At 36.7% G+C, this 27,937-nt stretch overlaps 1 protein-coding gene across 1 annotated transcript in view; it reads left to right on the top strand.

Moving 5' to 3' along the window:
• Nucleotides 1-27,937, top strand: part of CNTNAP2 (contactin associated protein 2) — a 1,164,016-nt gene that overhangs the window by 782,423 nt on the left and 353,656 nt on the right. Inside the window, exon 12 of the mRNA XM_066992162.1 lies at nucleotides 9,076-9,195. Coding sequence (XP_066848263.1) covers nucleotides 9,076-9,195 — 120 coding nt within the window. The remainder of the gene's footprint in view (nucleotides 1-9,075; nucleotides 9,196-27,937) is intronic.

Genomic DNA, 27,937 nt, shown 5'->3' with positions numbered 1-27,937 from the left:
CAGCTTTTTGTTAGCTATAAAGGGAATGTTTTTATTCTATATTTATAGCAAATTCCTGGGTAGAACAACTTTCTGGTAACTCATATTGCAGTTTTCACCCCCATGGCAACAGAGTTCTTTATTATCCCAGTGGCAAATAAAATCATGCTCTTTCTTGTCCTACCTTCTACTTTCCTCCCTTGGTTACCACTATGGTAATTGTCTTGTTTATCACCAGCAAAAATGAGCCTAAATTCAACTTGACACAAATTTGGCAAATTTCCACACATCTTATTATTTTTATTTTTCTCTGTGTTTTAATTTCCTTTCAATTTCTACAGGGCATATTTGAATATTGCACTAATAATGAGAATCCTTTACAAGTTCATTAGCTCACAGTAGGAGGGGAAGGGAGAGTGTGAGGCATGTACAGCAGCTGGGAAAGCAGCAATCCATAACTTCAGAGCTTTAAGAAAGCTGAAGCTTAGATCAATGGCAGCAGGAAGAAAGCTTGTGCTCAGTCACGAAGGATGGAAAATTTTAGCCATGTGACAACCAATGCAGCAATGTCCAGAAATGTACACTGGTCTAGCCATAAGTACCATAATTCCATCTGTTGGTTTACCTTCACAGAATCACAAAATGGTTAAGGTTGGAAGGGACCTCTGGAGGTCATCTGGTCCAACCCCACTACTCAAGTAGGGATACCTACAGCAGGTTATCCAGGATCATGTCCAGGTGGCTTTTGAAGGTCTCCAAGGAAGGAGACTCCATGTAAATGAGAAGAAGCAAATTCAGACAGATATCAACAGAATCTGGCAAGCATCTATTTATTTCACGAAGTGTCTCAGGATGCAACCGTTATTAGTAGACCAGCTTTTTCCTGTTTGTGGTCATGCTTGCAAGACTTTGGATGTTAAGAACTGTTTTTAGTTATCATATTAATTGTAGTTACAAAAGTCATATGTAGTTGTGTTTTGCAATACATGCCTAGGTGTCTAAATTTGTATAGTGCTTGGTTCAGCAAACCTAACCAAGTAAAGTTAGCAAAATGAGATATGGATAATAAAGAATACTTCTTAAAATTAGCAGAAATGGACAAGAACTATGTGGTGAGAACTATGAAACCTTAAAGTGAGTTTCATTGTCTCAAAAGAGGGAAATTCTCGTCTTACACTTAAAAGAACAAGGAAACCTTGAAGAGAACCAGCAAACTGGTAGCCTTGAGCTAGTAGAAGCAAGGGAGATAAGTGATGAAAGCTAGAAAACAAAAAGGAGGAAAACAGCTGAAGGAAGATTCCAGACTGACCCATGGTAACCATTTGCTCTTTAAGGGTTGTTAACATATAAAAAAACACGCCCATAACAAATGTAAATGTATGGAATTGTGGGATTGGTGTTCCCCTCCTTGCTGGTCCTCTGTAATGCATAGGCTCAACAGAGATAAGTTATGTGAGCTAAAATAACCAATCAAAAGTAACCAGAGATAGTTTCACAAGTTAGCTGTGTATAAATAATGGTGATTCGAGTGAGAGGTGTGCTTGCTTTGTGAAAGATTGCCAAGCACTTGATTCTGCAGAATTATGTAATTAACCATTTAATTAAAAGACCTTCATGTGTATTCTATGTGTGTGATTTTTTTATTTATTTATTTATTTATTTTTTGGCAAGGCACACCAGCACAAACCTACAGATAACACAGCCTTTCAGGGCTAATGCTAGTGCTCAGTCACCCACACTACAAAGAAGTTATTCCTCCCGTTTTTCATTTTGTGCCTGCTGCCCCTTGTCCTATCACTGGGCACAACTGAAAACAGCCTGGCTCTGTCTTCTTTGCACCCTCTCCTCAGGTGTTTATACACATAGATAAGATCCCCCCTGAGCCTTCTCTTTTCCAGGCTGAACAGTCCCAGCTCTCTCAGCCTCTCCTCATAGGAGAGGTGCTCCAGTCCCTTCATCACCTTTGTGACCCCTCCATTTGACTCTTTCCAGGACTTCATGTCTCTCTTGTCCTGGGGGTCCAGAACTGGACACAGTATTCCAGGTGTGGTCTCCCTGATGCCGAGTGGAGTAGAAGGATCACGTCTCTTAACCTGCTGATGATACTTTGCCTAATACATCCAAGGATCCTATTAGCCTTCTTAGCAGCAAAGGCACAGTATTGACTTATGTTAGACTTGGTGTCCACCAGGGTTCCTAGGTCCTTTTCTGCAGAGCTGCTTTCTACCTGGGTGGACCCCAGCATGTCCTGCTGCGTGGGATTGTTCCTCCTGTCATTGTTTTGGCTGGGATAGAGTTAATTATCTTCATAGAAGCTCACACAATGCTGTATTTTTGATTTTTGATGAAAATAGTGGTAATAACACACCAATGTTTTTAGTTGTTGAGGAGTAGTACTTACACAGAGCCAAGGATTTTTCAGCTTCTCATGCTGCCCAGCCAGGTAGGAGGCTGGGGGTGCACAAGGAGCTGGGAGGGGACACAGCTGGGACAAGTGACTCAAACTGACCAAAGAGATATCCTATGCCATATGATGTCAAGCTCAGCAGTAAAAACTGGGTTAAAGAAGGAGGAAGGGGTGACGTTTGGAGTGATGGCGTTTGTCTTCCTAAGAATCTGTTAAGCATGATGAGCCCTGCTTTCCCACAAGTGGCTGAACACCTGCCTGCCAATGGGAAGTAGTGAATGAATTCACTGTTTTGCTTTGCTTGCATGCACAGCTTTAGCTTTACCTAGTAAAGTGTCTTTATTTTGACCCCCGAGCTCTCGCACCTTTACTTCCCTGATTCTCTCCCCCATCCCACCTGTGAAGAGCGACCCAGCAGCTGCATAATACTTAGCTGCCATCTGGGGGAAACCTCCCTAGGTGCAGAACTCTGTGCTTTTCTTTGTTGAACTTGATGAGTGTTTTTTTTTTGTTTTTGTTTTTTTGTTTCTTTTTAATCATTCTGTCAGGAAAATAGATGTTATAAAGCTTTTTGGGACCAAGATCGGTTAGATTATCTTTAAGGTTCATCTCAGCCATGTGATTCTGCTCTTAACACTAAATATGATCAGCAAAATGATTCCACTCTTTCTCCTCTTCTCTCTTATCTTTTTTTTTTTTTTTCTTCAAAAGTAATTTGGACCCAACTGAACAACCTTCTCCTGGAACATCTTGTATAACGATGTTATAATTATTTAATTGTGTTAATAATGGCAGAACTAAACCAGGGTTAAGATAAGGTTAAGTTATCTTTCATTTGAACTTCCATGAGTAAAATAGCTGTGCTGTGTGTAATAGGTTCTTACTAATCTCACATGGCCACAGTGCAAGGATGGTATGGTTTTGAGCTCTTAGAATTCATGTTTGAACTGCCCAACTGCAAGAGCAAACCAAGGGCCCCTTCAATGGCTGTATCCCAGGAACAAAAAAAAAAAAAAAAAAAAAGTCAAATATTAATTTCACACTGAAGGTGTGTAAAGATGCCAGGGGCTATGCTTGCCTTTAGGACTGAAATTGCTCAGTTTTGTCTGTGGGGGTAACCTAGTTAAGGCTGAGAAATTCTGCTTGCTCTTGGCTTTATCTCTTGGTTTAATCTCCCACATTCCAGAAACATGACTGCAATGGCTTTGTCTTTGGCCAGTCAAAAGACAGTAACTTTAAAGTGTATTATAATTTGATGAAAGCGTGCCTTTTAAAAAAACCTCAGAAGTTGAGGATATGTGAGGTTAATGGTATTTAGGTACTTATAACTTGGGTATTTGGGGAAATTTCAATGTTCTAATTAAAAATAATAGGTACTTCAAAATGCATAAAACATGTATTTCTGTGAACATTGCTGAAACATAGCAATATCTTTATGTGGTCAGGCATAATCTCAGTGTTTTGCAAAGATTACTTTCCTTTTCCATTTTTGCTGGTATTTCATTCCTGGAGAAAGGATCTAAAACTGCACAGTATAATAAAAAATTACAACTCTCAATTACAACTCAAAAAGTACAACTCTAGACATGTGGAGTCAGAAAGATTTTGCAATTAATGTTAATTTCTAAAATTGCAGGTACGCCATTTCACTGTAAAACTATTTCTTGAGTAAATTTGTTTTTTCTTCCCCTTTCTTGTCTGTTTATGCTTTTAAGCCCTCTAAAGGGGCTCAGGAGCTGAAACCAACTTGGGTGACCTAAATCCAAGCACCTTATAATTCTATTTAGTTTTCAATATTTTTCTGGGAAGTTGAAATTAATGGAGAGGAGTAGCAGGACTTTGTGGATCTGATGTACTTCCTATTTTGTCACTTTTATGATCATTTAATTCCATCATTTCCTGTGAATCTACACCTTTCTTACACCCTCATAAAGCTAAGGAGATTTACTCTTGCATTAGCAGCAGTTTAGAGGAGTTTATCCCCTGCCGCAGACATATTCACTGACAGAAACAAAATGCATTTCAACACATTCATTATGTCACATAGTGCAGACTGTCAAGCTAGGTCTCATAATTATAATGAGTTTTATATTTATAAAAGGAAGATATTTGTTAGCCCTAAATGAAAACTGCCTTTTTACATAGTGTTGCAGAATCTTTAGTTCACCAAGGTGCTACTGGAACCCTGTGGGAACAGCATGTAAAGTGACAAGAGTTCTTAAATGCTTTCTGTATTTCAGTTATTCTGCATTCTAGAAATAACCAGCAGCAGTGCCAGCAGCTGTGTAAGCTGCATGGTGTAACTCTTGATCTTCACTCCAGTCAGAAAGTAAAACAGGATTAAGACCACGTTTCCCTCAATGAATAAACAGACATTTAAATCTAAGAGATGACTGCTTCCAACTTTTGGCAAACAATCTTGAGCTAGAAAAAACTCTATTATGTAAACTTGTTGTCTGAACTCTTTACTTTTACCCAGATATTTAAAATGTAGGATCCTAAAACTAAGAAAGAAATGTCTTCCTTGATCACTACCTCCCTTTTGGGGTTCAGGTAAGCAGTTCTAGGAGAAGAGAACCCATGAGTATATACAACAATGAAAATGATGTAGATTTCTGTGTTAGTTTTTGGTTTACTCCTAAGTTGTTCTCCCTTATTCTGCTTCCCTAGCCTAACTTTTGTAAGAAGAAAAACTTCACACATCAAGCTGTGCTAAAGCTCACTGCCATGGATGTTAGCTTAGTCAGTAGTGAACTACAAAATGCATTGGTAGTTGTTTTTGTCAGCTGATTAAAATGACTAGATTTCTGCTTAGACTACTACAGTTAAAGAAGCTTGGTGTTTTACACCAAAAGTTTAAATGAGATTTTTCTTTTTTCTTCTTTTTGTACTTCTTTTTACTCTATGATAGAACACTGCCAACACCTTTCAAATTTTAGCATAAAATGGGTTTGGTGGCCTCAGTTTTATCTGTATTATTCAGGTGATTAAACCTCAAAAAAGGCTATACCATCTTTTCTGTGCTCTTTCTGTTGTTGATTACTTTCTTCTGCACTTTTTCCCTGACCCTCAGAACTCAGATCACTGTTCTGTCCTGACCAGGTTTTCATCACTTATTTCTAAATTACAGTTTTTGATGTGATATGAAAGAATGTCAAGTTGATTGAGAAAGTCATTTGTAGAGTGTGTTCTTTCAGTGTTGTTGTTGGTTGGTTGGTTGTTTATTTTTTTGGGTGGGTTGATTTGTTGTTGTTGTTGTGTTTTTTTTTTTTCCTCTTCTTCTCAGAAAGAATATTATCAACCTTCTTTTGATTTAATACCTGCATGTATTACATTAGAAGTTGCTATTCTGGCCAGAAATGCAGATGTAGTGAGTTTTATCTTCATCTTGAAAGATTTTGATGTTTAATAATATTCTGAATTCTGTTAAGAGTATATATTGTGTATTTGGACCAGCTGCCAAGAAAGCAAATGAACATTTTTGCTATTTTACTCCTACTTGCTGGAAAAACACAAATCTGTTGCCCTGTGTCTTTCAGTTCTTCTTCTTTCTATTTATTTATTTATTTATTTTTCCTATCTCCCAAAAGAAATCCTCAGTAAAAACCTCTAAACCTCTTCCTGTTCTTGTTCCTGCAGGCATTTCTCCTTATTTGCATATGTACTCTATAGATGTTATATCCAAGTCTTGAATTTTGTTGACTTGTCTTTCCTGGATCTCTTAATTGTTTTCTTTATTGTAACCTTCCCCAGTTTTCTGATTTAAGCTGTTTGCTTTGACTGTGCCATGGTCTTTTCCTTGCTGTATTTTGTTTTCATTTTCATATGGGATTTAATGAACTCGGTGTCTTCCGAAGCAATGACTTGTTAAATGCTTGTCCTTTCATCTGTTATAGGTTTTCTTTGGGTTTCTTACAGCTTCTATTTTTACCTTTTCACCCTTACACGTTTGACTAATCTATCTGCAGCATTTCAAAAGCCCAAAAAAGGAAGGACTGAATCACGATGTGATCCTGTGGCATCCTGTCTTCTACTTCTCTGAGTTCTTGGTATCATGTCTTACCCTGCTTCCCTTCAAAGCCTAATCTTCGTAAGGCTTTCTACTTCTGTTCTGCTGTTTATATTAGTGACTACCATTAGACATCTGAATTCAACATTTCTTTTGAAACATGTCTTTTTCTTTCATCAAGTGTCTCCATATACCAGAACATGATTGCTTCCTATTGAATCTCAATTACAAATTATTCTGTCAGTATACTAACTTCACTTATCCTTTCATTTTGTTCCTGAATTCCTGTTACATGATTTGTACATTACTGCTTCTTACTTCAAGATCTATCGTTTCATTTTTATTTATTCCTGATAATATGTTTTCAAGGTCTATAGGTATGCATCTACATAAGAATAAAACCTGCCAAAACCCCATCACATCCTCATAAATATATTTTTCCACGAATTGAATTTATTTAGAATATCTCACTGCTTTGTCTTTGTTTCAAGAACTATCCTCATTTCCATTGTTTGGTGTTCAACATTTGGTTGATGCTTAACAAATGATGACTTACACAAATTTATCCCTTTTGTGCTGTTAAATAACTACCAACCACTTATTTCTCCCTTTCGAGAAGAATAGAAGGCAGGGGATTGAATCTAAACACTTTAATTTTCCATAAACTATTCCATGTCATTGGATAAATGAACAGTATAACTTGTTAGCTTTTGTCTTCTCTATAACACTTTAACATTTTTTTTTCTTCCCAGTAGCATCTCTGTTCAAAGATTGACTTATCTTCTTGAAAGGAGCAAAGTTGGAGAAAAATGTGGCTTTACATAAAGATTTGGATACTACAAAGCTCCCTCAGTTTTCTGAAATAGTTTAGAAAATGAAAAAAGTCCCCAAATTTCCAGAAAATCATAAAGAGTATTTGTAATCTTCTTTGCTTGACCTTGAATGGATCTATTAAAATTTGTGACACATCACAACTATGTTAACAGAGATGCTATTTTGTGGTTACATTGAGATAATATGTTGAGAGTTAAAGATACATTTCTGAAGAAAAATAACAAACAAACAAAAAGATTATGAATTACTTAATATCTTGTAACTGAAAATCTGTGTAAAATGTCTGAAAACAGGCAGAGTGTCTCCTTGATAATGAAATAATCTGTTGATCTTAGTTTGGGGAGCAAGGAGGGGAAATGTCTTGGAATATTTCACAATTTAATTACAATGTCTACTTTTTATATTAAATTGACTTTAGACCCTGTAATGAACAAGTAAAACCTTACAGAAAATTATTTTCCTTGTAGCATCAACAAAGAGATTCTCTTTATGCCTATATAATAATCTTTTGCTTTGCATTTATGCCACATCAAAATTGAAGTTTTCTTTTCAGCTCCACTGTCCTTCCTGCATCTTGATAGTTGTTTGGAGGTCTTTAAGTGTTTGTGTGCACATATATGTATGTGATCGGTCACCCACTTACGATCAGCGCCCAACAAAACAGCTCATCCTTATGGACATTTGAAATAAATCCAGTCTTTGCAGATCAGCTGTAAGAATTGCCAACAAATAGATTAATTTGTAGAGTGGTTATGAAGTCTGGTTAAACAAGCATTTCATTTCTTTTAGCAGCTGATTGGTTAATTTCAAACAAAAAACTTGTAGCATCTGGTCCTTGGACAAGAGAGAAGACTTACCAAAAAAAAACAACAAAAAAAAGTAGTAGTTATTTTTTCCTCCAAATTTGCATTTAAAATATTAATATTTGTATAAATTTAAAATATATAAGTTTGCTGTGCATAAAATGATTTTTTTGTTGTTTGTTTATGGATACTACACATCAAAATAGTCACGCATTACAAGGAAAACAAGGTGTATTATTAGAAAAGCATCTCAACAATGCTTACTATATTCTGATATCTGAGCTATGCTTCATAACACAACCTGACAAGAAGTTTTATGAGGTGAAATAAAAAGCGGTTTACAGAGGTCAAGGAAAAATAAGAACAAAAAACCTCTGCTAAGTTGGCTAAACTTCTTCCAGTAAACACTGAGAAATTTTAGACCTTGCTGGGATGGAGTCATAGTTATGTAGATATGTAGTAATGTAACTGCAGAGCTGTATAGAGGCAGGTATTGCGTGTAGTGAGAAATTTCACAATTTTGAAACTATTTTATTCTGAGTAATAACAATACCTAAAAAATTCTAATATTTACTGAAAGAAAATTCAAAACCTTTTTGATGTATCTCTTGAAAGAAAACTAAAGGTAAAAGTATGTTGGATCAATAGAAATCTTCATTTGTAATATAAAACTTAAAAAAAAACCAAACACCAACACTATATAAACAAAGTTCTAAACCAAGGTATTTTCAAAAAAAGGTTTTAAGTTACTCTTGAAAAATCTTTGGTTGTTCCTCCCCTCTGACACTTTTCCCCAAGTTATTGGAATTCTCCTCCTATTCTGACTTTTTCTTATGTGCAGAGGGAAAAAAAATTATATGCCTTAAGCTTTTAATCACTTCTGTAATTTTTGGAAATATACTTTGTTTTCTATGAAAGTTAGTGACATTATTTTAATGTCAAAGGTATAGATCTTTATATAAATCAAGTCAATTTATTGTTATTATGGATTTTTTCTGCTCCAGGATTTGAAGATCCTTATTGCTGTATTTATTTTATTCCAGCTATTTATGAACTCTCTTGTGAAGCATACAAACACTTGGGCAAAACTTCAAATTACTACTGGATAGATCCAGATGGTAGTGGGGCACTGGGACCTTTGAAAGTCTACTGCAACATGACAGGTAAGTGCATTATATTTGCTAATTCTTTTTTTTTGGGGGGAGAAAGGGGAATTTCATAATTCATATTTCTTGGCAAAAGATAAATAATTGTTGAGAGCTTTTCAGGGGGTCATAACAACTGTAGTCACCATGCAGTATATTCTGAGGAAAGCAGTAGCTAATCCATTTTATAAGCTTTTTGAATTAGAATTGTTAATTAACTTTAACAGGCCTTTGTATCATCAGTGGTGCATTATATATATATATTATATATATATATATATGTATGTATAGCTATTTACCAAAACTGTTGTGTATCAGCACATTTTTATCATCTTTTTGGATTTCAGCAAAGCTTTTGATACTGTTTCTCACAGTATTATTCTGGACAAAATGTCTAGCACACAGCTAGATAAATACATAATATTATGGGTGAACAATAGGCTGATGGGCCAGGCTCAAAGGGTTCTGGTAAATGGGGTTACATCAGGCTGGTGGACAGTCACTATCAGGGTGTCCCGGGGCTCCATTTTGGGGCCAGTGCTCTTCAATATTTTTATAAATAATCTGGATGCAGGCCTCAAATGCATACAAAGTAAATTTGCAGATGATACTAAATTAGGAGGAGCTGTTGACTCTGTTGAGGGTGGGGAGGACTTGCAGAGAGGACCTGACAAATTACAGGTCTGGGCAATCACCAAGCACATGAAATTTAACAAGAGCAATTGCCAGGTTCTGTACTTGAGATGAGGCAACCCTGTATATATGTACGGACTGGGGGATGAGAGACTGGAGAGCATTTCCTTGGAAAGGGATCTGGGGGTTCTGGTAGATGACAAATTGAATATGAGCTTATCCTGGTAGCCAAAAGGGCCAGCCACACCCTGGGGTGCATCACGCATGGCATTGCTAGCCAGCTGAGGGGATTGTCATGCTCTGCGCTGGTGCTGCTTCACCTCAAGTACTGTATGCAATTTTGGGCGCCACAATATATGAACAATATTATTGTTCTTATTATTGTTGAACTATTAGAGAGTGCTCAAAGGATGGCACCAAAGACAGTGAAAGGTCTAGAGGGGAAGACTTATGGCTGAGTCACTTGTTTTTTTCATCCTAGAGAAAGAGGAGACTGAGGGAAGGCCTCATGGTGGCCTGCAGCTTCCTCACAATGGGGAGTGGAGGGGTAGGCATTGAGCTCTACTCTCTGGTGACCAGTGATAGGACATGAGGGAGCGGCATGGAACTGGGGCAGGGGAGTGTCAGGCTGGGTGTTAGGGAAAGGTTCTTCACCAAGAGGGTGGTCAGGCACTGGGACAGGCTCCCTGAGGAAGTGGTCACAGCACTGAGCCTGGTAAATTCAATATGTGTTTGGACAACACTCTCAGACATATAGTTTAATTTTTGTGTGGTTCTATGTGTAGCTAGCAGTTGGACTTGATGATCCTTGAAGGTCCATTCCCAACACGGGATATTCTATGATCCTCAGATCCAGTGGTTTTATATTTGTTGAAAACTATTTCAGTAATGTCTGTGGTTCATGGGGGTATTTCCAAAGGCAACTTTCTCAACATGTCAGATTATTTTTTTCTATCCAGGTATTATTGATTTTCCCACATCTACCACCATAGGAAGGGAATAAAAATTATTTACAAGAAAAATTAAACATTTGGGTTTTCTTGTGTGACTCTCTGTCATCTTTTTAACTGGTGTTAGAATGACTTATCTTAATTAACTTCAAGTAATTTAATGAAGTGATATATATGGTCTCAGAAATTTTGGTTTTGTTGTGTGGAATTTTTATTTTTCTGCCTTTAACACTGGTTTTGCTTGGATAATATCCCATCTGGGCATTCTCACAGATATCCTGTCTTAGTCACCTGCATTGCCATGTTGAGACAGAAAAATATGATAATGAAAAATGAAAAAGGGGCATTTTTTTGTTCCAGGAGTTCATCATTTCTTTAATCTGTTAATACATGACAATTGTCTCAGCTCTTCTTCCTGATGTGAAATATTGGGCAGTTGATACAACAGAAGTGTCCCCTGACTCTCCCCAGCTGCCAGCATAATATGTTTGGATTTCAATTATTTGCATTGGAAGTCTGGCATATGTGTGATTCCTCAGATTTCAGCATCAGCAGCTTGAACATGAAGGTACTATTACAAGTTGAAACAGTAAGAGTAACTCTGCCTCTCTAGGGGACTTGAAGAGGGGTGCACAGCACATGCAACAGACCCAAGAATAAGGGCTTGTACGTAGACAGCTTTTTGGAGGACCAGAGAATACTATTCTTTCATATTGCCATTAATTTATGTGTTTGAATAATAAATGACTATGTGAAAAAAAAAAAAAAAAAAAAAAAAAAAAAAGGAGCCTGATCTAAGCTAAGTCCTGATCTAAGCTAAGTCCTGATCTAAGTCCTTCTTGCACTGGAGAGAGGTCAGCCAATTTGTACTGAGAGACACTGGTGTAAAGGCAATCTTTCAAATAAGTGGATCCTGACCCATTTATGGCTTTTTAAATCATAACTAGCACCTTGAACTGTATCAGTAACTAATCAGGCAGGCACTGCAAGGAACAATGCCAAGAATTCCTGATATATTATAGCGATTTCTGCTATACAGAATAACTGCTGTGTTCAGCACTAGCTATATAGCTTTTGGGTACTCCTCAAGGGTAACTTTGTAAAGTGAAAATACAGTGCATTAGAGGTATCAGGCATGAAAAAAACACAGCATTGCTCATTTATTTTAGACATAAATATACAGTAGAATGTCTTAATAGCGTGTCCAAAACTGGAAAAAAGCAGATAAGAAAATTAAGAGTTTCATATTCCTAATGTTCCTTGTGTACAAACAATTCCAGAGTTTCTGTGAACTTTTCATAGCCAGTGAGAGGATATCGTAGGAGATTTAGTTCTCATGCATTTGTATACCATGCATGCTGTGTAAAAATAATTTTCCATTTTAAAAGAATTGCTCTCATCAGCAGTTCTTTACTACAAGAAAAACACATTTTGTGCTAATATTCATGTAACTCATTACTTAAATTTTAAAAATAAGAAGTTAACAGAACTGTTTCTTCATTAAAATGCAAATGACTGCAAGAAATATGTGAAAATTGATAGGATTTTAACCTCCACTTTTAAAACTGGAAGGCTACTGACAATCATTCTCAGATAGCTTTGCAAAGCATTATTCGTAGCACATCACCTATACACATACTGTTTATTGCATCTATTACAGCTTTTATTTTCTTTTAATTATCATCTTAAACATTGAAGGTGGGGAGATAAGCTCCATTCTTAGATGAAAATTCACAATCTAAACCGTGATCTGAACTGATAGAGAGTATTTTTAGTAATATATGTACTAGAGATAGAAGAGACAGAATCAGGTTATTTGAAGGCTTTACTGTGTTTCATGAATAACATATATCTGTAGAATTCCGTGGTAATGACACATATTTTGTCATATAAAAAAAGGCAATATAACATATTAGAATAAGAGCTGAATTATCAGATTATTTTAGTATTAAAATTGTGCAGGCGTCTGGCATTACTAGCACTATATTTGAAAAGGAACCTAAACTAACTGAATTACGGTTCACACTTTTTTTTTTTTTGGGGGGGGGGGGGGAAGGTGAAATGAATAACCTACAGATCTAGCTGTAATGAATAGCATATGGAGTATACTAAATATAAAAAGTATTTCTGCATATGACATGATAGTGATGTTTCATTTTAATAGACATCTTTAACTGAATTTCTCTCTCTAGTCCAAGAGTCAAATCTGAATGTTCCCATGAACCCAATCTATTAAACAAACACCTCTATATTAAATTACTACTCAAGATGCTTATACACACTTTAAATATCCTATGCTTCATTCAGGTAGAACTGGCACCTAAGAAATTAATAAAAAGGTAACATAAAAAGTAACTTGATAGTTTTGCTCCTAGGAAAAAACAAGTTCACAAGAAGATTGGGGTTATTACCAAAGCAAGTAACCATCTTTACAAAAACAAGATGATTTAATGATTACATACTGCTTTCACATGTACTGCAGATAATTCTACTAGTGGAAAATGTTGCAGACTAAGCTGCACCCTCACTTACCTATAAAACTTAAGGGGAGAGGCAATAACTTGAAAAGTCACTAAAATTTTATATTTAGAAATTGGATCTTTAGCTTTTGAGGGTACTGTATCACAGATATTGCATTATAGAATCATAGAATAATGGCCTGGGTTGGAAGGGACCTCAAGGATCATCTAGTTCCAAACCCCCTGCCATAGGGGCTTCTAGTTCCAACCCCCTTGCCATTTCATCTCATTTTCTTCTCCTGTTCCTCTGAGGAGAGGGAGTGAGAGAGCAGTTGTGGTTGAGTTTAGCTGCCCATCAGAGTGAAACCACCACAGTGATTCACATATTCTATAGAGTCATGGAATCATTCAGGTTGGAAAAGACCTCTAAGATCATCTAGCCCAACCTTTAATCTAGCCCTGACAAGTTCACCACTAACCCGTGCTACTCAATTCTATATCTATATGTTGCTTGAAGACCTCCAGGGATGCTGACTCAACCACTTCTCTGGGCAGCCTGTTCCAATAATTCACAACCCTTTCAGTAAATAAATTTCTCCTAATATCCAACCTAAACTTTCCCCAGTACAACTAGAGGCTGTTTACCCTCGTCTTATTGCTTGATGCAAAGAAGAAGAGCCCGATCCCTGATCCCCGCCTCAACTACAACCTCCTTTAAGGTAATTGTAAAGTACAATAAGGTCTCCCCGAGCTTTTTTTTTTCTTTTTTTTTTCTTTTTTTTTTTCTCCAAGCTAAACAACCCCAGCTCCCTCAGCTGCTCCTCAGAAGACTTGCTCTCTAGACCCTTCACCGGCTTCGTTGTCCTTCTTTGGGCATGTGCCAGCACCTCAATGTCCTTCTTGTAGTGAGGGGCCCAAAACTGAACACAGTATTTGAGCTGTGGTCTCGCCAGAGCCGAGTACAGGGGGACAATCACTTCCCTAGTCCTGCTGGCCATTCTATTTCTGATACAAGCCAGGATGCTGTATGCCTTCTTGGCCACCTGAGCACACTGCTGGCTTGTATTCAGCTGGCTATCGACCAATACCCCAGGTCGCTTTCTGCCTGGCAGGTTTCCAGCCACTCTTCCCCCAGCATGCAGCATTGCATGGGGTTGTTGTGCTCCAGGTGCAGGACCTGGCACTTAGCCTTGTTGAATGTTATACAGTTGGCCTTGGTCCATTGGTCCATCCTTTCCAGATCTCTCTGCAGAGCCTTCTAACCTTCGAGCAGATCAACACTCATGCCTAACTTGGTGTTGTCTGCAGACTTAATGAGTGTGTACTCGATCCCCTCATCCACATCAGTGATAAAGATATTGAAGAGAACTGGCCCCAGTACTGAGCCCTGGGGGACACCACTAGGGACCAGCCTCCAGCTGGATGTAACTCCATTCACCACAACTCTTTGGGCCCAGTTACCTAGCCAGTTCTTAATCCAATGAAGCGTACACACATCCAAGCCTTGAGCAGCCATCTTCTTCAGGAGAATGCTGTGGAAAATGGTGTGAAAAACCTTACTGAAGTCTAGGTAGACCACATCCACAGCCTTTCCCTTGTCCACTGACCATGTCATCTTGTTGTAGAAGGCGATCCGGTTTGTCAAGCTGGACCTGCCTTTGTTAAACCCATGCTGACTGGGCCTGATCACCTGGTTTTCCCATAAATGCTGCATGATGACACTCAAGATAATCTTCTCCATAACCCTTCCCAGCAGTGAAGTCAGACTGACAGGCCCGTAGTTTCCCCCATCCTTCTTCCGGCCCTTCTTGTAGATGGGCATCACATTTGCCAACTGCTGGTCTACTGGGACCTCCCCTGATAGCCAGGACTGCTGATAAACGATGGAAAGTGGCTTGGTGAGCACTTCTGCCAGATCCCACGGTACCCTCCGGTGGATCCTATCTCGGCCCATAGACTTGTGTACGTCTATGTGGAGTAGCAGGTTGCTAACCATTTCCTCATGGATTATGAGGTCTTTGTTTCCTTGTCCCTGCCAGTTCGGGGCACTGAGTACCAGGAGAACAACTAGTGTTGCTGCCAAAGACTGAGGCAAAGAAGGTATTAACTACCTCTGCCTTTTCCCCATATGTAGTCAGAATGTATTACATGTCCCAAATGTGTCAAAGAAAAAAGTCATCTTTTTCTTTGAAAAACTGAAAAGAAAATTACATTACAGTAGACAGCTTCTGGGTATATTTCTGGGCATAGTCCATGTCCATCTTTAGTGTGTCTTAATTTAGTAAACTGCCAAATGTCACAGTGAGTCCTGTCCTTCACAGATGTTGCTTTGGTAACTAAAAATTGTTGTGTTTTCTAAGATATCCCAGCCATTTAAGAGTGCAATCAAAATCTTGGAAGTACATGTATACATGTGCTTCCAGCAGCTATTCACAGTATCTATGAACTACTTCGTATTGTCAAAGAAATTCCAGAGCCCCATTGTCCTTGTATTCTCCCAGAGCTATATACTGACAGTGCTGTGTTTTGGTAGTGATGAGGAATCAAGCAGTTAAATTTTGTGTCATCATAGTGGGGTTAATACATTTGATATTTCACATTTAAATATCTATTCCTGCAGCAGAAACACAGCTTTTAAAAATTTGGGGTATTATAATGGAAATTCAGCAGTTTTCCAAATACTTATGAAATAAGAACTATGTACATTTATGAAGGTTTTTGGTTTTGTTTTATTTTTTCCCCCAACAGAACTAAAATGTTTACTTAGTGCTAGCTGGAACTTTTCAAATGAATGCACTGCTTATGGAAGAATTTTCATTGAAGCTGTTTTGTGACACAGTGTGTAACAATTAGACTGCTTTTCAATTTATCCAAGCTTGTGATCTTAGGTCAACAGGGAACTCTTCCAAAACTCTGTCATCTTAAGGCTGAGCTCTTATCCTGTTTTGGAGAGAGGTCCACAATGCAAAGGTAACATCTGAATTCCAGCAGGTTCCAAATATAAGAGAGTTTCTATCTCAGTATACAGTTTAAGGCTTTTTCCTTTAATTGTCACAATGACAGTAGCTGTGCTGGAAAGAACTGCTATTTTAAGATATTTGTTGGAAGATATAAACTTTGAGTATATTACAGCTTCATCCCATGCTCTGTGTGATGTTATGTGTTTCTGAATCTCTAGGCTTGATTCAGTTTCCTCTGGCAAGTTTTGATTTCAGTCCCACTGAGAAATAAGTAAGAAATAAGTTAACATTACTCCCTATTTTTTCTATTTCTTTCTCTTTTTTTTCCCCTTCTTGACCTGAGGTGGAGGAAAACTTATCAATAAATTTAATCTGATCTTGTCTTTTGTGTGTTCTGCAAGAATTTTGAGAGGGAAGGGTGAGGAAGAAGTAGAGGAACAACGCACAGGGACCACAGATGCTTAGTTAATTTACCCCAATGTCTATACCAATGGTACTGCTGGTCAGTGGCTGACCAGCACTTCTGTAGTTCCTTATGTCTTTCTGCTGAGGGTAGGGAAATTGTGCTGTTTCTTCTGTTTCATCATCTAGACCGCTGATACAAAGCAGAACTGAAAGGTTTCATAATCTGTTTTGCCAGGAGATATATCAGTTATTTTTTTCTTGAAGTCATTATGCCTGTGATGTAGCTTTTATCTCATTTCAGTACCCAAATAGCTGCAAGCATAATGGCTCCATTTGAGTGGTACTTACCCTATCCCCTTTCTAGTGCAGTTCTTTTCCCTAAAGCTGCACATATTCAAACACTTTGAGAAATCATTATATGTATTCATACACTGCCTCATTAAGGTAAAATGTACGGGGTGGCTTCCCTGCCCACTCTCCCTCACCCCCTCTTCTCTCTAGTTTCGTTCTTTTTTTTTTTTTTTTTTAATAGAAGTGGCACATGTAATGATTACTGCAATGACTTCTTGAGTAGACATTAAAAAAAATAACTGTCATATACTGTGATTTTTCTGCCTTCTTGATGTAAATATTGGGTCACTGAAGTGCTTTTACAATGACAGATGTAGAAACATATGACACAAATATAAATGTGCCATTCATCACAACATACTGATGAAAAGTGACCAAAAGTGGAAAATGTTTTGCACATATCTGTATAATTAGTTTTTTAGACATTTTGCCTGAGAAATGATTTGCTAAAACTTCCAAGGTGCCAAAGCTTTTATTCATTCATACAAGCCTGCCAGAGTTCAACAAGTATTTGGACAGCTCCCTCAGACGTAGTGGTTTAATATTTAGGTAGTCCTGTGTGTGTGGCCAGAAGTTGGACTTGATAATCCTTGAGGAACCCTTCCAACTCAGGATATTCTTTTCTATATTTATGCACGTCAAACAAAGAGTTTTGAGCAATTTAATTTTTCTCTAGTAAAGGCTTTTTTTTTTTTATTAATGTGTAGCTTCTCTGGTGTGAAAGAGGAAGAAACTACTACATTTTTAATTTTTAACTGAAGTAGGAAAAATTGGCACACATTCAAAAGCAGTAAACATCATTTTATCGTTGGCCAATGTTAAGTTTACATGATGATCAAACTATGGAGACCTTACCCAGAGTAATCTCATTGTAGAAAACATTCATCATGAGTATTCAAAATCATTTACCTAAAACAGAGGAGGGAAGAGCAGCTTTAGTGCTTCTATTGTGGTTTAACACAGCGGGCAGCTAAGCATCACATAACTATTCATTCACTCTCCTCCCCTCTCTCCCCCCCACCCCTCTCCCCAAACACAGTGGGATGGGGGAGACAATTTAAAAAAAAAAAAAAAGTAAAAATTTAGGTTGAGATGAAGACAGTTTAATAAGACAGAAAAGGAAGTCAAAGTAATAATAATGATAATAATAATATATATATGTATATATATAAAGCAATTGCTCACCATCCACCAACCAATGCATAGCCCTTCCCCAAGAATCAGCTTCCCCCAGTTTTTTTTGTTCAGCATGATGCCATATGGTATGGAACATCCCTTTGACCAGTTTGGGTCAACTGTCCTTCCAACCCAAACTATTCTATCGTTCTATGATCATGTCTAAAACAGCAACTCTGATGTCATACCTAAGTTGAGTTCATCCTCCTAACCTCGGAGTACAAAAACAGACCCATCAGGGTCAACATGAATTATGTTCATGCCTTTGCCTGTCAAGTAGGCTAAAACTTCTTGCACCTCATTTTTAGTTCATTGATATTTTTTTCCATCTGTTCTTGTTTTATAAGGTATGTCATTTGTGTTCTAGGTTTCATTGATGTATCTTTTTATTATGCATTTAGCTTTTATATTATTATTTTAAAATCAAAACACATCAAAATTATCATTTTGTGAAAATGCTCATTGCAATACTGAACTGTAGCTCAAGAAATCTGGTTAGTACCTTTCTTCCTCATGCCCTGGAGCACAGTACTGACTGCTGGTAAGAAGGTAGTCATGGTTGTTTCTGCAACTGGATGTAAACTGTCCATTCACCTTCGCGCTTTTCATTGGTTGTAATTACCAGCCTTTATTTAGACTCTAGTCTTGATTAGATGAAACTTGCAATCTGTAATCCTTCTGAAATAAATCAGAATGCATTTTTTGTTTGCTTGTTTTAGCCTAAGGTTGCAGAAGATGATGTTAGGCACTCCTGTGCTTGGCAATTACTTGCATCTGAGAAGTTAAAATCACAGCCTAGGTGCCAACAGATCATGAGTGCAGGTTGTTGCTGTGTTCTGTGACAACATGTTGAGTTTGCCATATTGACAGCCTTTCATGGTGAAAGAGGAAATGACAACAGGCTCCTCAACCCTACTGATAAAGATGCATTCCAGTTCCATGTGGTTGTGAGTTTTGTTTGTTGTTGTTGTTGTTTGTTTTTTTAATGTTGAAAACTTCTAAATATATTGCTGTAGAAACAGCCTCCTCATGAACATGAAAGATTTAACTATCTCAGGGATCATCATAGTTTAAAAAAGGTGGATTCTATTGGGAAAGCAGGATGTAAATCAACAGCTGATGACTTCCCTAAACAAAAATGTGTCGTAACAAAAATGTGGTGTCTTAACCTCAGGGTTTTCAGTAAATCACATTAGAATCTCCAGTTATTTTCTCCAGTCTCCTTTGTATACATAGAAAATGAAAAGCTAACCCAGTGTGCAACTACAGGGAAAACATCCAAATCATAAAATAAAGGATATCTTCTGAAGTATGCCCCCAGGAGTAGAGGACAAAACTTTGTCATTGGCATTTAAGGCAGCTTCTCAAGTTGCCAAGTAAGAAAAGCATTTCCTCCTGACTATCTTTTATTTCTCACTATTTTTTCTTCCTCTCCTACCTCAAGCTCTGGAGCATCATAAGTCTAGGTCATGTCATCATCTTAACATATTTCAAGTAGTTGGAGCACCAACATCACATCACATTATACCCATACATCAGGCATAAGGCAACTAAATGTACACTGATCTCAAAGAATGAGACTGACTTTTGAGAGTGACATAGCAGAAGTAGTTGAAAATATAGCAGAATCTTTGTCTTGTCAAAGTATTTAGCTTTGAAGGAAGAAAAATCCTGACACCATCTGCAATCAGAAAATAGTTCTCATTTGTTGGAAACTGAGCTCTTAACTGAAGTTAGAAAGCAGCAGATCTTTTTAGAACCCTTTCTGTGTTGCAGGATCCCACAAGTCTGTATTTGAAGAAATATATCCAAAACACAGGAAGAAAAATGGGATTGTTAGAAATAGGATGATGAAGGGAACCATCTAACTGCAGCAAAAAGCCAAGTGGGAGCCATACAGATGCTCAGATACACAGTACACAGATATAGGAGAGCTCTAAGGGCCTTAGGTAGCTTGCTATGTGTTTTGTTTGTCTGAATTTAGTATTGTAGGAGAGAACATAAACCATTTCTACTTTACACTGTTACTGTGATTGTTAGAAGCAAACATTTAATTCTGAATTCACTTCCAATACACTACTGCTATTGGAGATGTGAGGAAGCACAACATGCTTCAAACCAGTGATAAGCTTCAGTTATCCCTAGAAAATTGCTCTCATAGAGATGATTTTTGAAACTGCAAACAAAACTTGCATTTTCTGTAAAATATTTTATTTGCTTGTTTTATTTTGGTCATCTAAGAAAATGCTAGACAGTTAATTTACCCCTGAAATGATAGTAGAAGGTTTTTGTTGTTGTTGTTGTTTCAATTATTATTTGTATGGTAACACCTGGAGGGGTGTTTGTGTTTTTTTCGGATGGGACAGATTTCGGGGGAGAATTGTTTTTTCCTGCCTCTATTTCATTGGGGAAGGCATCTTTATGCTTCAGTGGGCTTTGAGGAACAAGTGATCAAAATGTACTGCATCAGAAGCCTGGAAGGTGTGCGTCAGTAAGTTCAGGTGGGGATTTCTAGTATACCAAAATATTTTCTCATGTTTGTTTCCCCCTTAAGGCTTCCTTGTCCTTAAACAACACTTCAAAGTGTGGCTTTTCAGCAAGTCATATTCAGAGTTGGTTGGTTGTAATTGCTAGTGCTGTTTTGCCTTGTTGACAGACAGTGGGACTAGGAAGAAAACTACTTACCTGTTGTAAGTATTCTCTCTGTTGTCATTTTCTTTAAAATTAAAACCAACATAACTAAAAGAACACAGAGCAGATTAGTTTAAATGAAACATTTAAAATTCTCTTTAACTGGCAAATGGTGCCAGTTCACTTATTACTGAGATACATAATCAAGTGATGAAATGATTACAGATGATTTTAAAAAGACAGAGAAGAGAGATTCATTCCACTCAAGAATTCCTAACCAGTGTTCAAGGTGCAGTGCTGCACACTGATGTGTAATTCTCTAAATTAATTTACCTCAAAGGGCAGGTTAGTTGTACTGTCACTATTGCTGTTAAAAATTTAGGAATTCTTGCTTCCTCCTTTTTTCTCTTGCAGATTTTTCTTTTTCTTTGTGTGTGTGTGTTTTTGTTTGTTTGTTTTAAAAAAAAAAAAAAAGAAAAAAAAGAGATGATTCAGCAATGAATAAGCCGCAGTAGACATCCATTTTCATCTCTATATACACATACATAGTGAGTGAAAGTACTGGTGATGCACATCACTTGCATGGGCAGGAGGTGTACAGAATGACTCTCCCATGATTCCTTTCCAAGGATTTACTAATGTGTGAATTTAGTACAGATTATGGAAGAGTGTGAATTTCCAGTGTTACAGAGAGTTTGTGTGAAGACTCTCTTTGAACACTCCTAGTAATTCTCAAGATTACACATATGGTTGCAGTTTATCACTTGGTGCTTATCTACAAAAGAAAACAAGTGTGCAATAGTTATAATGGGAATTTACAGTAGACATGATATTTTTAATAATTTCCAGATTGGGCACTTATTACAGCTTTGGGGGCTAGTATGCTGTAAATTCACCTCCATCTCTGTTGCACATGTCAGGAGGCAAATAGAACTGGTGAAAAAGCCTTCAGGTTGGTGGGAATAAGTGTGAAAAGGACATAAATCTGGGATCATCTCATCTGGGAATTGGCTGTTTTTATCTCCAAGGCCACAGAAATCAGCACTTCCATTGAAAATATGTCAGTCAAGGGAAAGATACTACGAAGAGACTGCTAACATCTGTGAAAATCAAGGAAGAATTTTCCTGGGAGAACCAGAGTTGGTTGCAACCTACTAGATTATCACTTACTCCATAGCATCACTTAGGAGAAGAACTTTTGGCATAAAATTGTTACAATTTAAAAGCAAACCAGTAACAGCATTCAACTTGGTTTAGTGATCAGAGCCCAGCCACCAGGGGCCAAAGATAAGGAGACTGTGAGACCCTGAGGAACGGCTACAACTGGAAAATATGAATGGAGCAAACTCTCAGATTTGGAATGGAAACCTGTAGATTATATGAACCAGGTCTCTGTTTAGAGTGTCTTAGCTATTTGCTGGAAGCCAAGTCTGCCTGATTTCCGATGGGTGATATATGCAAGACAGGGTGCCACTTGGCATTCAGTGTCACATTAGGTATCCACATCTGCTTTTATTGTGTTTAAAGTTTATATTTATGATCCATCACTAACATGCTTTTTACACTTCCTGCTTTAGAGTTTTTCCTTTTGCTAAACTGAAGGTGGTTTTTTTGTTGTTTTTTTTTGTTGTTGTTTTGTTTTTATTTGTTTGTTTTTTCAGGGAGACTGAAAATATTGTCTTTATCTAGTATGTGTCTGGTTTACAGTGTCAGGACATACTTCCTTGACTGGAAACTATTGACATAATGATCTTCAATTACCCCAGATAAGATTGATGAGACTGACTTCACACATACTGAAGCATTCAATAGTAAGCAATTTTAGAAGATAGTGAGAATAAATCATTCCCTTTCCTTCCCAAAATTCTTTTATTTATTTATTTCTTTATTTATTTATAACAAATATGTTACTATAAAGCTTGAGAGACTAGCTTTTTTCTCTACTTTGGGAAGCAATTCTGTACCACAAATTGAAATCGCTGTAGATTTTCTGTCAGACCTGTGTTGTCCGACTGAAATGGAATAAACATGTTATTAATCATAATAGGAAATTAAATATGTTTGTTTGTAGTAATACTACAAAATGCTGTCACAAAACACTTGTAAAAGGCAGCATTAGAAATTACTGTATCGGAGATCTAGGGACATCACAGCTTTATTGGATTCACTTTTTCTTATCAATAGTCTCTGGAGAGAAATTAGTACACCTACAGAGGCATACATATTCCACAGGAACTGCTTGACAGGCAGCTTGGGAGAGCTGGAAAGACAGAGGTGACTTTGCTCACCAAAGCTTTAGCATACAGGGCTCACTGCCTTCTACTCACTATTCATGAATCTAGATCAAATAAGTTTCTGTCAGAAGGACTGGCTTTTGCCTGCAGGTGCTTTATTGCTGGTATTGATCTGGTAATTACCATAGCACTAAGCAGAAATACTTACTACAATAGTTACTACAGTAGTTACTCTTACTACACAATATTTTGTATTTTATGGTGAGCAACTGATGAACAAAAAGCCGAACAGATAAAATGCTATTTAGAAGCTATGCTGAGACTGTTCAGGTGACTGATATTTCTGCTAGATAGAGCAGGTATAAATAGAGTAGACTCAGGTACTGTTGGTCAAGAGTTGTTATTAGCAACTCATTATCTTGCTTTATACATTGGCATGCATTCGCTGCTTGCTGGTGTCACTGTAAAACCTGGATTACTTAGGAACAATAGATCTGTGGGAATTATAAATAAATAAATACACCAACATACTTAATCAATGTTAATATTCAGAAGGGTGTTATGACATTTATTTCAGTAATCTTTACCAACTCCCCAGTGTTCAGGAGCTCTGAGCAGTTGCTTCACTTTTGCCTGACACTTTTGTCATGACAGTCACAAATTTTTGCTGCAACTGTCATGTTAATATTAAAACTATGCTACTTAATGCCCAGCTGTATTGCAAATGTGCTTTGTGGCATCTGGAGCAGAGGTGCTGTAGATGCCACAGGCCACCAGCCACTTTCTTTTTCATTAATCAGAGACAGAGAAATCAAATTAACTGACATTTTAGCCTTCATAGGCAGAAATCACTAATCAGTCTTATGGTTTTAGTAGCATGTTAAGACCCAAACCTAGAAAATTTATTTTCAACATTAGATGTTAATAGTTTCAAATCAAATAATATGTCTTGAAGATGTAGATAGAACAAAGATATTATCTAATATCCCTTGAAGATGCTTCCTTCTGTTTCCTATCTATATTGGCCTTGGAAATGTCTGCTGTTAACTCTGTTACTAATAAGTTGGTTCAAATGTATTTGTGACTAACATTTTAATAAGGCCATTAATAAGTCTCTTCACATTCCATCTTTCAATAATATTTTCTGCTTCATATAGTCTCTAAGTTATTTCTTCAAATTCATGAATAAGAATGAATGTGGAGCAATTGTAAGTATTATCTGTGTTCTTTTAAGCAAATAAATATATATATATAAACTTTAATTCTGAGCAAACTGTGGCTCTATTGAGGATTCCTGATCTCTCAGAATGGTATGTCCTTAAAAAAATGTTTCTTATTTTATTTTTTTGTTTCTTAAAGGTAGATTGAAAAAAAATACAAGGAAATACAAGGTCCTTTCTTTTTAAATTATTTTCAGGACATCCTTATGCCTAAGTGAATATCTGCCACGTGACTGAAATAAAGTGAATTTTTAAGAGAATTGACCAGTTTCTCTTTGTTCCATGTACCACAAAGATTTTTCCATAATTAGCAAATTATTATCTCTTTCAATTTGTTTGGTTTTCTGGTTTTGGTGAATTTAGTGTTTACAGAATTTATGGATTAGTTATGTTAAGATCTTTTTTTGTAAATGGCTTATTGGGTGGGAGGGGAACTGATTTTTTTTTTATCATGGGCTAAAAATTGCTTTACATGAAATCTAGATTTTTATGTAGAAAATTATATTTTAATTCTTGAATTGATGATGAACACTTTGAATCTTACCATCGATTTCCTGAACTATCCGGACTGCATGTTTAGTGATATGAAATTTTAATTATTAATATTCAAGGAATTACATTGGAAAAAACATTAGCTCTGTCAAAACATTTGAGCTGCAACACCAGTTTCCCTGAAACACACAGTTTTGCAAGTGCTAGAAAGTTTACAGTATTGTCTGTACTTGTGTTTGTAGTATGTGCTCCTTTTCCTGTTTTGTCTTGTTTCTCTTCCTTCTCTGTTTCCTTTTCCTTCTCCTTTACTTTTTTTTTTTTTTCTTATTCTTCTCCTTTTCCTTTTTTTATCTTTGGTTCATTGAATTAACTGGGGAAATTTTTGTTCATTTTTGCTTTCTTTTTGCACCATAATGGGGGGTGGGAGCAGTTAGAATAGTTCTGATGGCATAGAAAAAATAAATATGCAGTGTCAGCTGTGCAAGTTGCAGACCTGCATATGGAAATGTGCAAGCAGATGGATTTCTGCGTCTGCCCAGAACAGACTGAAGACAATAGTCTTCATACAGTTTCAGCATTCGGTTGATGGATCGCATTTTTTGTACTGAATAACATTAGAAGGTAAACTATGAGAACAATCTGTCACAATGTAGCATTTTTTTAAAAGTGAGCATATATGTGTAAATGCACGTGTATATCTGATAGGCAACAAAAAATTCATAGGCCTTTTCAATGTCACTGTTTTAATTTCATCCATAGGTAATTTAATGCTTTTCTGTTCATGGAGAACCCTGTGGAGATCAGAAGGCTGCTTGAATATAAAAAGTGATATCATTTATATTTCTTTTTCAAGAAAATCAACTTTCTATTAGTTGAATAAGGGGAAAACTAATAAAAGAATTAGGAAAATTGTTTAAGAGAGAAATCATTTTAAAATTCTATATAAAATGTAGTCAGACAGCTAAGTATCCAGCATGTCTGGATGAAAGGCATGTATATTTACAAATAGAAAAGATTACGTATGTGTCAAGAAGAGTCGTTAATAGAGGCCAAACTTCAGGTAATGCCAAATATATTGGAGTCTGTGGTTAAGCTATTACTGACTTTTTCAGTAACAGTTTGCTATATGTGGAACCTTGTCTGATCTACCATAGCATTCTCTATGGTCCCTAAATATCTGGCTGTTCTGTATGAATGCTGATGTTTCCTTGCAAACAAAATTTCATGTTGCTCTGGAAAGCAATCAGCTGTGATCATGGATGACTTCTGTAAATATTTGGAGCCTCAGTAGGAGCAGAGATGGTGTAATGTTTCTTTTTCCAGATAAGTGCATAATTAAAGCATTTAGATGTTCAATTATGTTGGATCCAAGCTACAAAGTCCAATTACGCATAATCAAGAATTTTTCAGTATTTCAAATATATAGCTTAAATATGTAATTTCTATATAATTAAATGTGTGTGTGTTAAATTTATTATTAGGTATGGTTATATATTGGAATATTATTGTCGGGGAGAGGGAAACAGTATTTACAAGCCTTCAGTGAAAGGGAACGTAATACTAGACCTAGTAAAGAAGGAACTTCATTTTCATAGATGTCATCCTCTTCTTCAGCTTCTGTGGAGATTTCTGTGCACAGTCTGATTTCTTAAAGCTTAAAAGAGTATGCAGGAGAAACAGGTTTATGGAAATACACATTTTTCTGCTTTTTATTTTTCATGAATCTTATGGCTGCTGACACTGGAAAGAGTTTTGTGAAAACAAGGGTCTGTTGGACATTTGCTAGCAGGAAGCCAGTGAGGTGGCTGATACAACTAACTGCGTTGTTTCCCCACAGCACTTAGGGTACTATTTGCATGGGATATGCACTGCAAAGACAATTGGAGATTCTGATAGAAATAATGTCCCTGCAATGAGTTATGGAGCTTTAATGCTCCTATTTAGGTCCTGAGATGAGAAGGAAAGAGAGTGTCACACCATGTGGTTATGAGGAAATTAAATAAATAATAATAAAAAAATCCCATTCAAGGATTTTCTACTTCTGGGAGTTGGAAGTTTCTTGTCAGTCTAGCATGATCATTATTCACCATCTTTACCACACTTTTAAAATAGTATTTTATATATTATTTAAAATCCAACTTGTGACCCTTACTCATAAGTATAAGTGGGATATTTATCTTTTCTCAGAACCAAGCTATAACTTTTGCTGTAATTTAGCATAGCAAATTATGATGTCCTCTAGCTTGTTTTTAAATAACACATGGTTGTTTTATGATAGATGAAATCACTTAAGCACTGTTGTGTAATGTGGTGTTTTAAGTCACATTTCATTTGAGAGATTACAAATAAGGACCTTCAATGCTTCAAAATTCTTCTGTCAGTCACAGTGTAACTAAACTTCATTCTGCTATAATGTGACAGTGAATAGCAGTGTTTGAATTTTCTAATGCACAAGTGCTGAAATGTTGAAAAAGCAAGAAACATAATGTTAAACTAGAGTCACAGTAGTGTTTGTTATTCAGTTATCCAATGACGTGCTTAAGTTTAAGCAGAAGTTTTCTAATGGGATTCTTAAATTTAAACACGGCTTATATATTTCATAATAATAATGAAATTATCTAGAATGTGTGGTAAAACTTTGAACTGTTACTTGTCCATTCAGGAGACACCTTTTGAAAACAAAATTAAAAAGAATGTTGGTTAGAAATGCAGTTACCCATAGTTTTCTTTCCAGTGTTCAGATGTAAAGAGCCAAAGAAGCTTCTATCAAGAGAGAGCTACATTCTTGAAAATGGAAGCAATTATTTCACAAATACATGTCTTTTTGAATTCTTCACAACAATCTTTTCAGGAATTGCCTAACATTCAGTTTGTTGCTGCAGCGATTAGAGAGGGATCTTCAGTGCTCCTTTTCCTGTCTGTCCAAGGAGAGGAGCTAGCAGGATGCTGAAGAGGAAAGTGGGGGAAATTACTCTTGAGAGAACTAAGTTGGATCAGTTAAGGGTATGTTGAGAATTCAAGCGGTGAAAAACTGATGGGAGAAAGAAAGGTAAAGTTTTAGCAGTAACGGTCAAGGGCTGCGTGCCTCTTCTTTCTGTCTGTTCAGCCAAGTAAAAATGAAAATTCACCTTAATTTTCAGTCAAGATAGTCCAGGAAATGGTTTCTTAAGATTCAAACTAGCACACTGAAAAGCACTGATGACCATTTTTCCTCCACATATCCTTCCAAATAAACTTTTCAAACTGTGG

The sequence above is a fragment of the Anser cygnoides genome, chromosome 2 (genome assembly GCF_040182565.1).
Source record: "Anser cygnoides isolate HZ-2024a breed goose chromosome 2, Taihu_goose_T2T_genome, whole genome shotgun sequence".
Classification (NCBI taxonomy): Eukaryota; Metazoa; Chordata; class Aves; order Anseriformes; family Anatidae; genus Anser; species Anser cygnoides.
The sequence above is the reverse complement of the archived record's forward strand: the minus strand, read 5'-3'. Positions and strand labels throughout refer to the sequence as shown.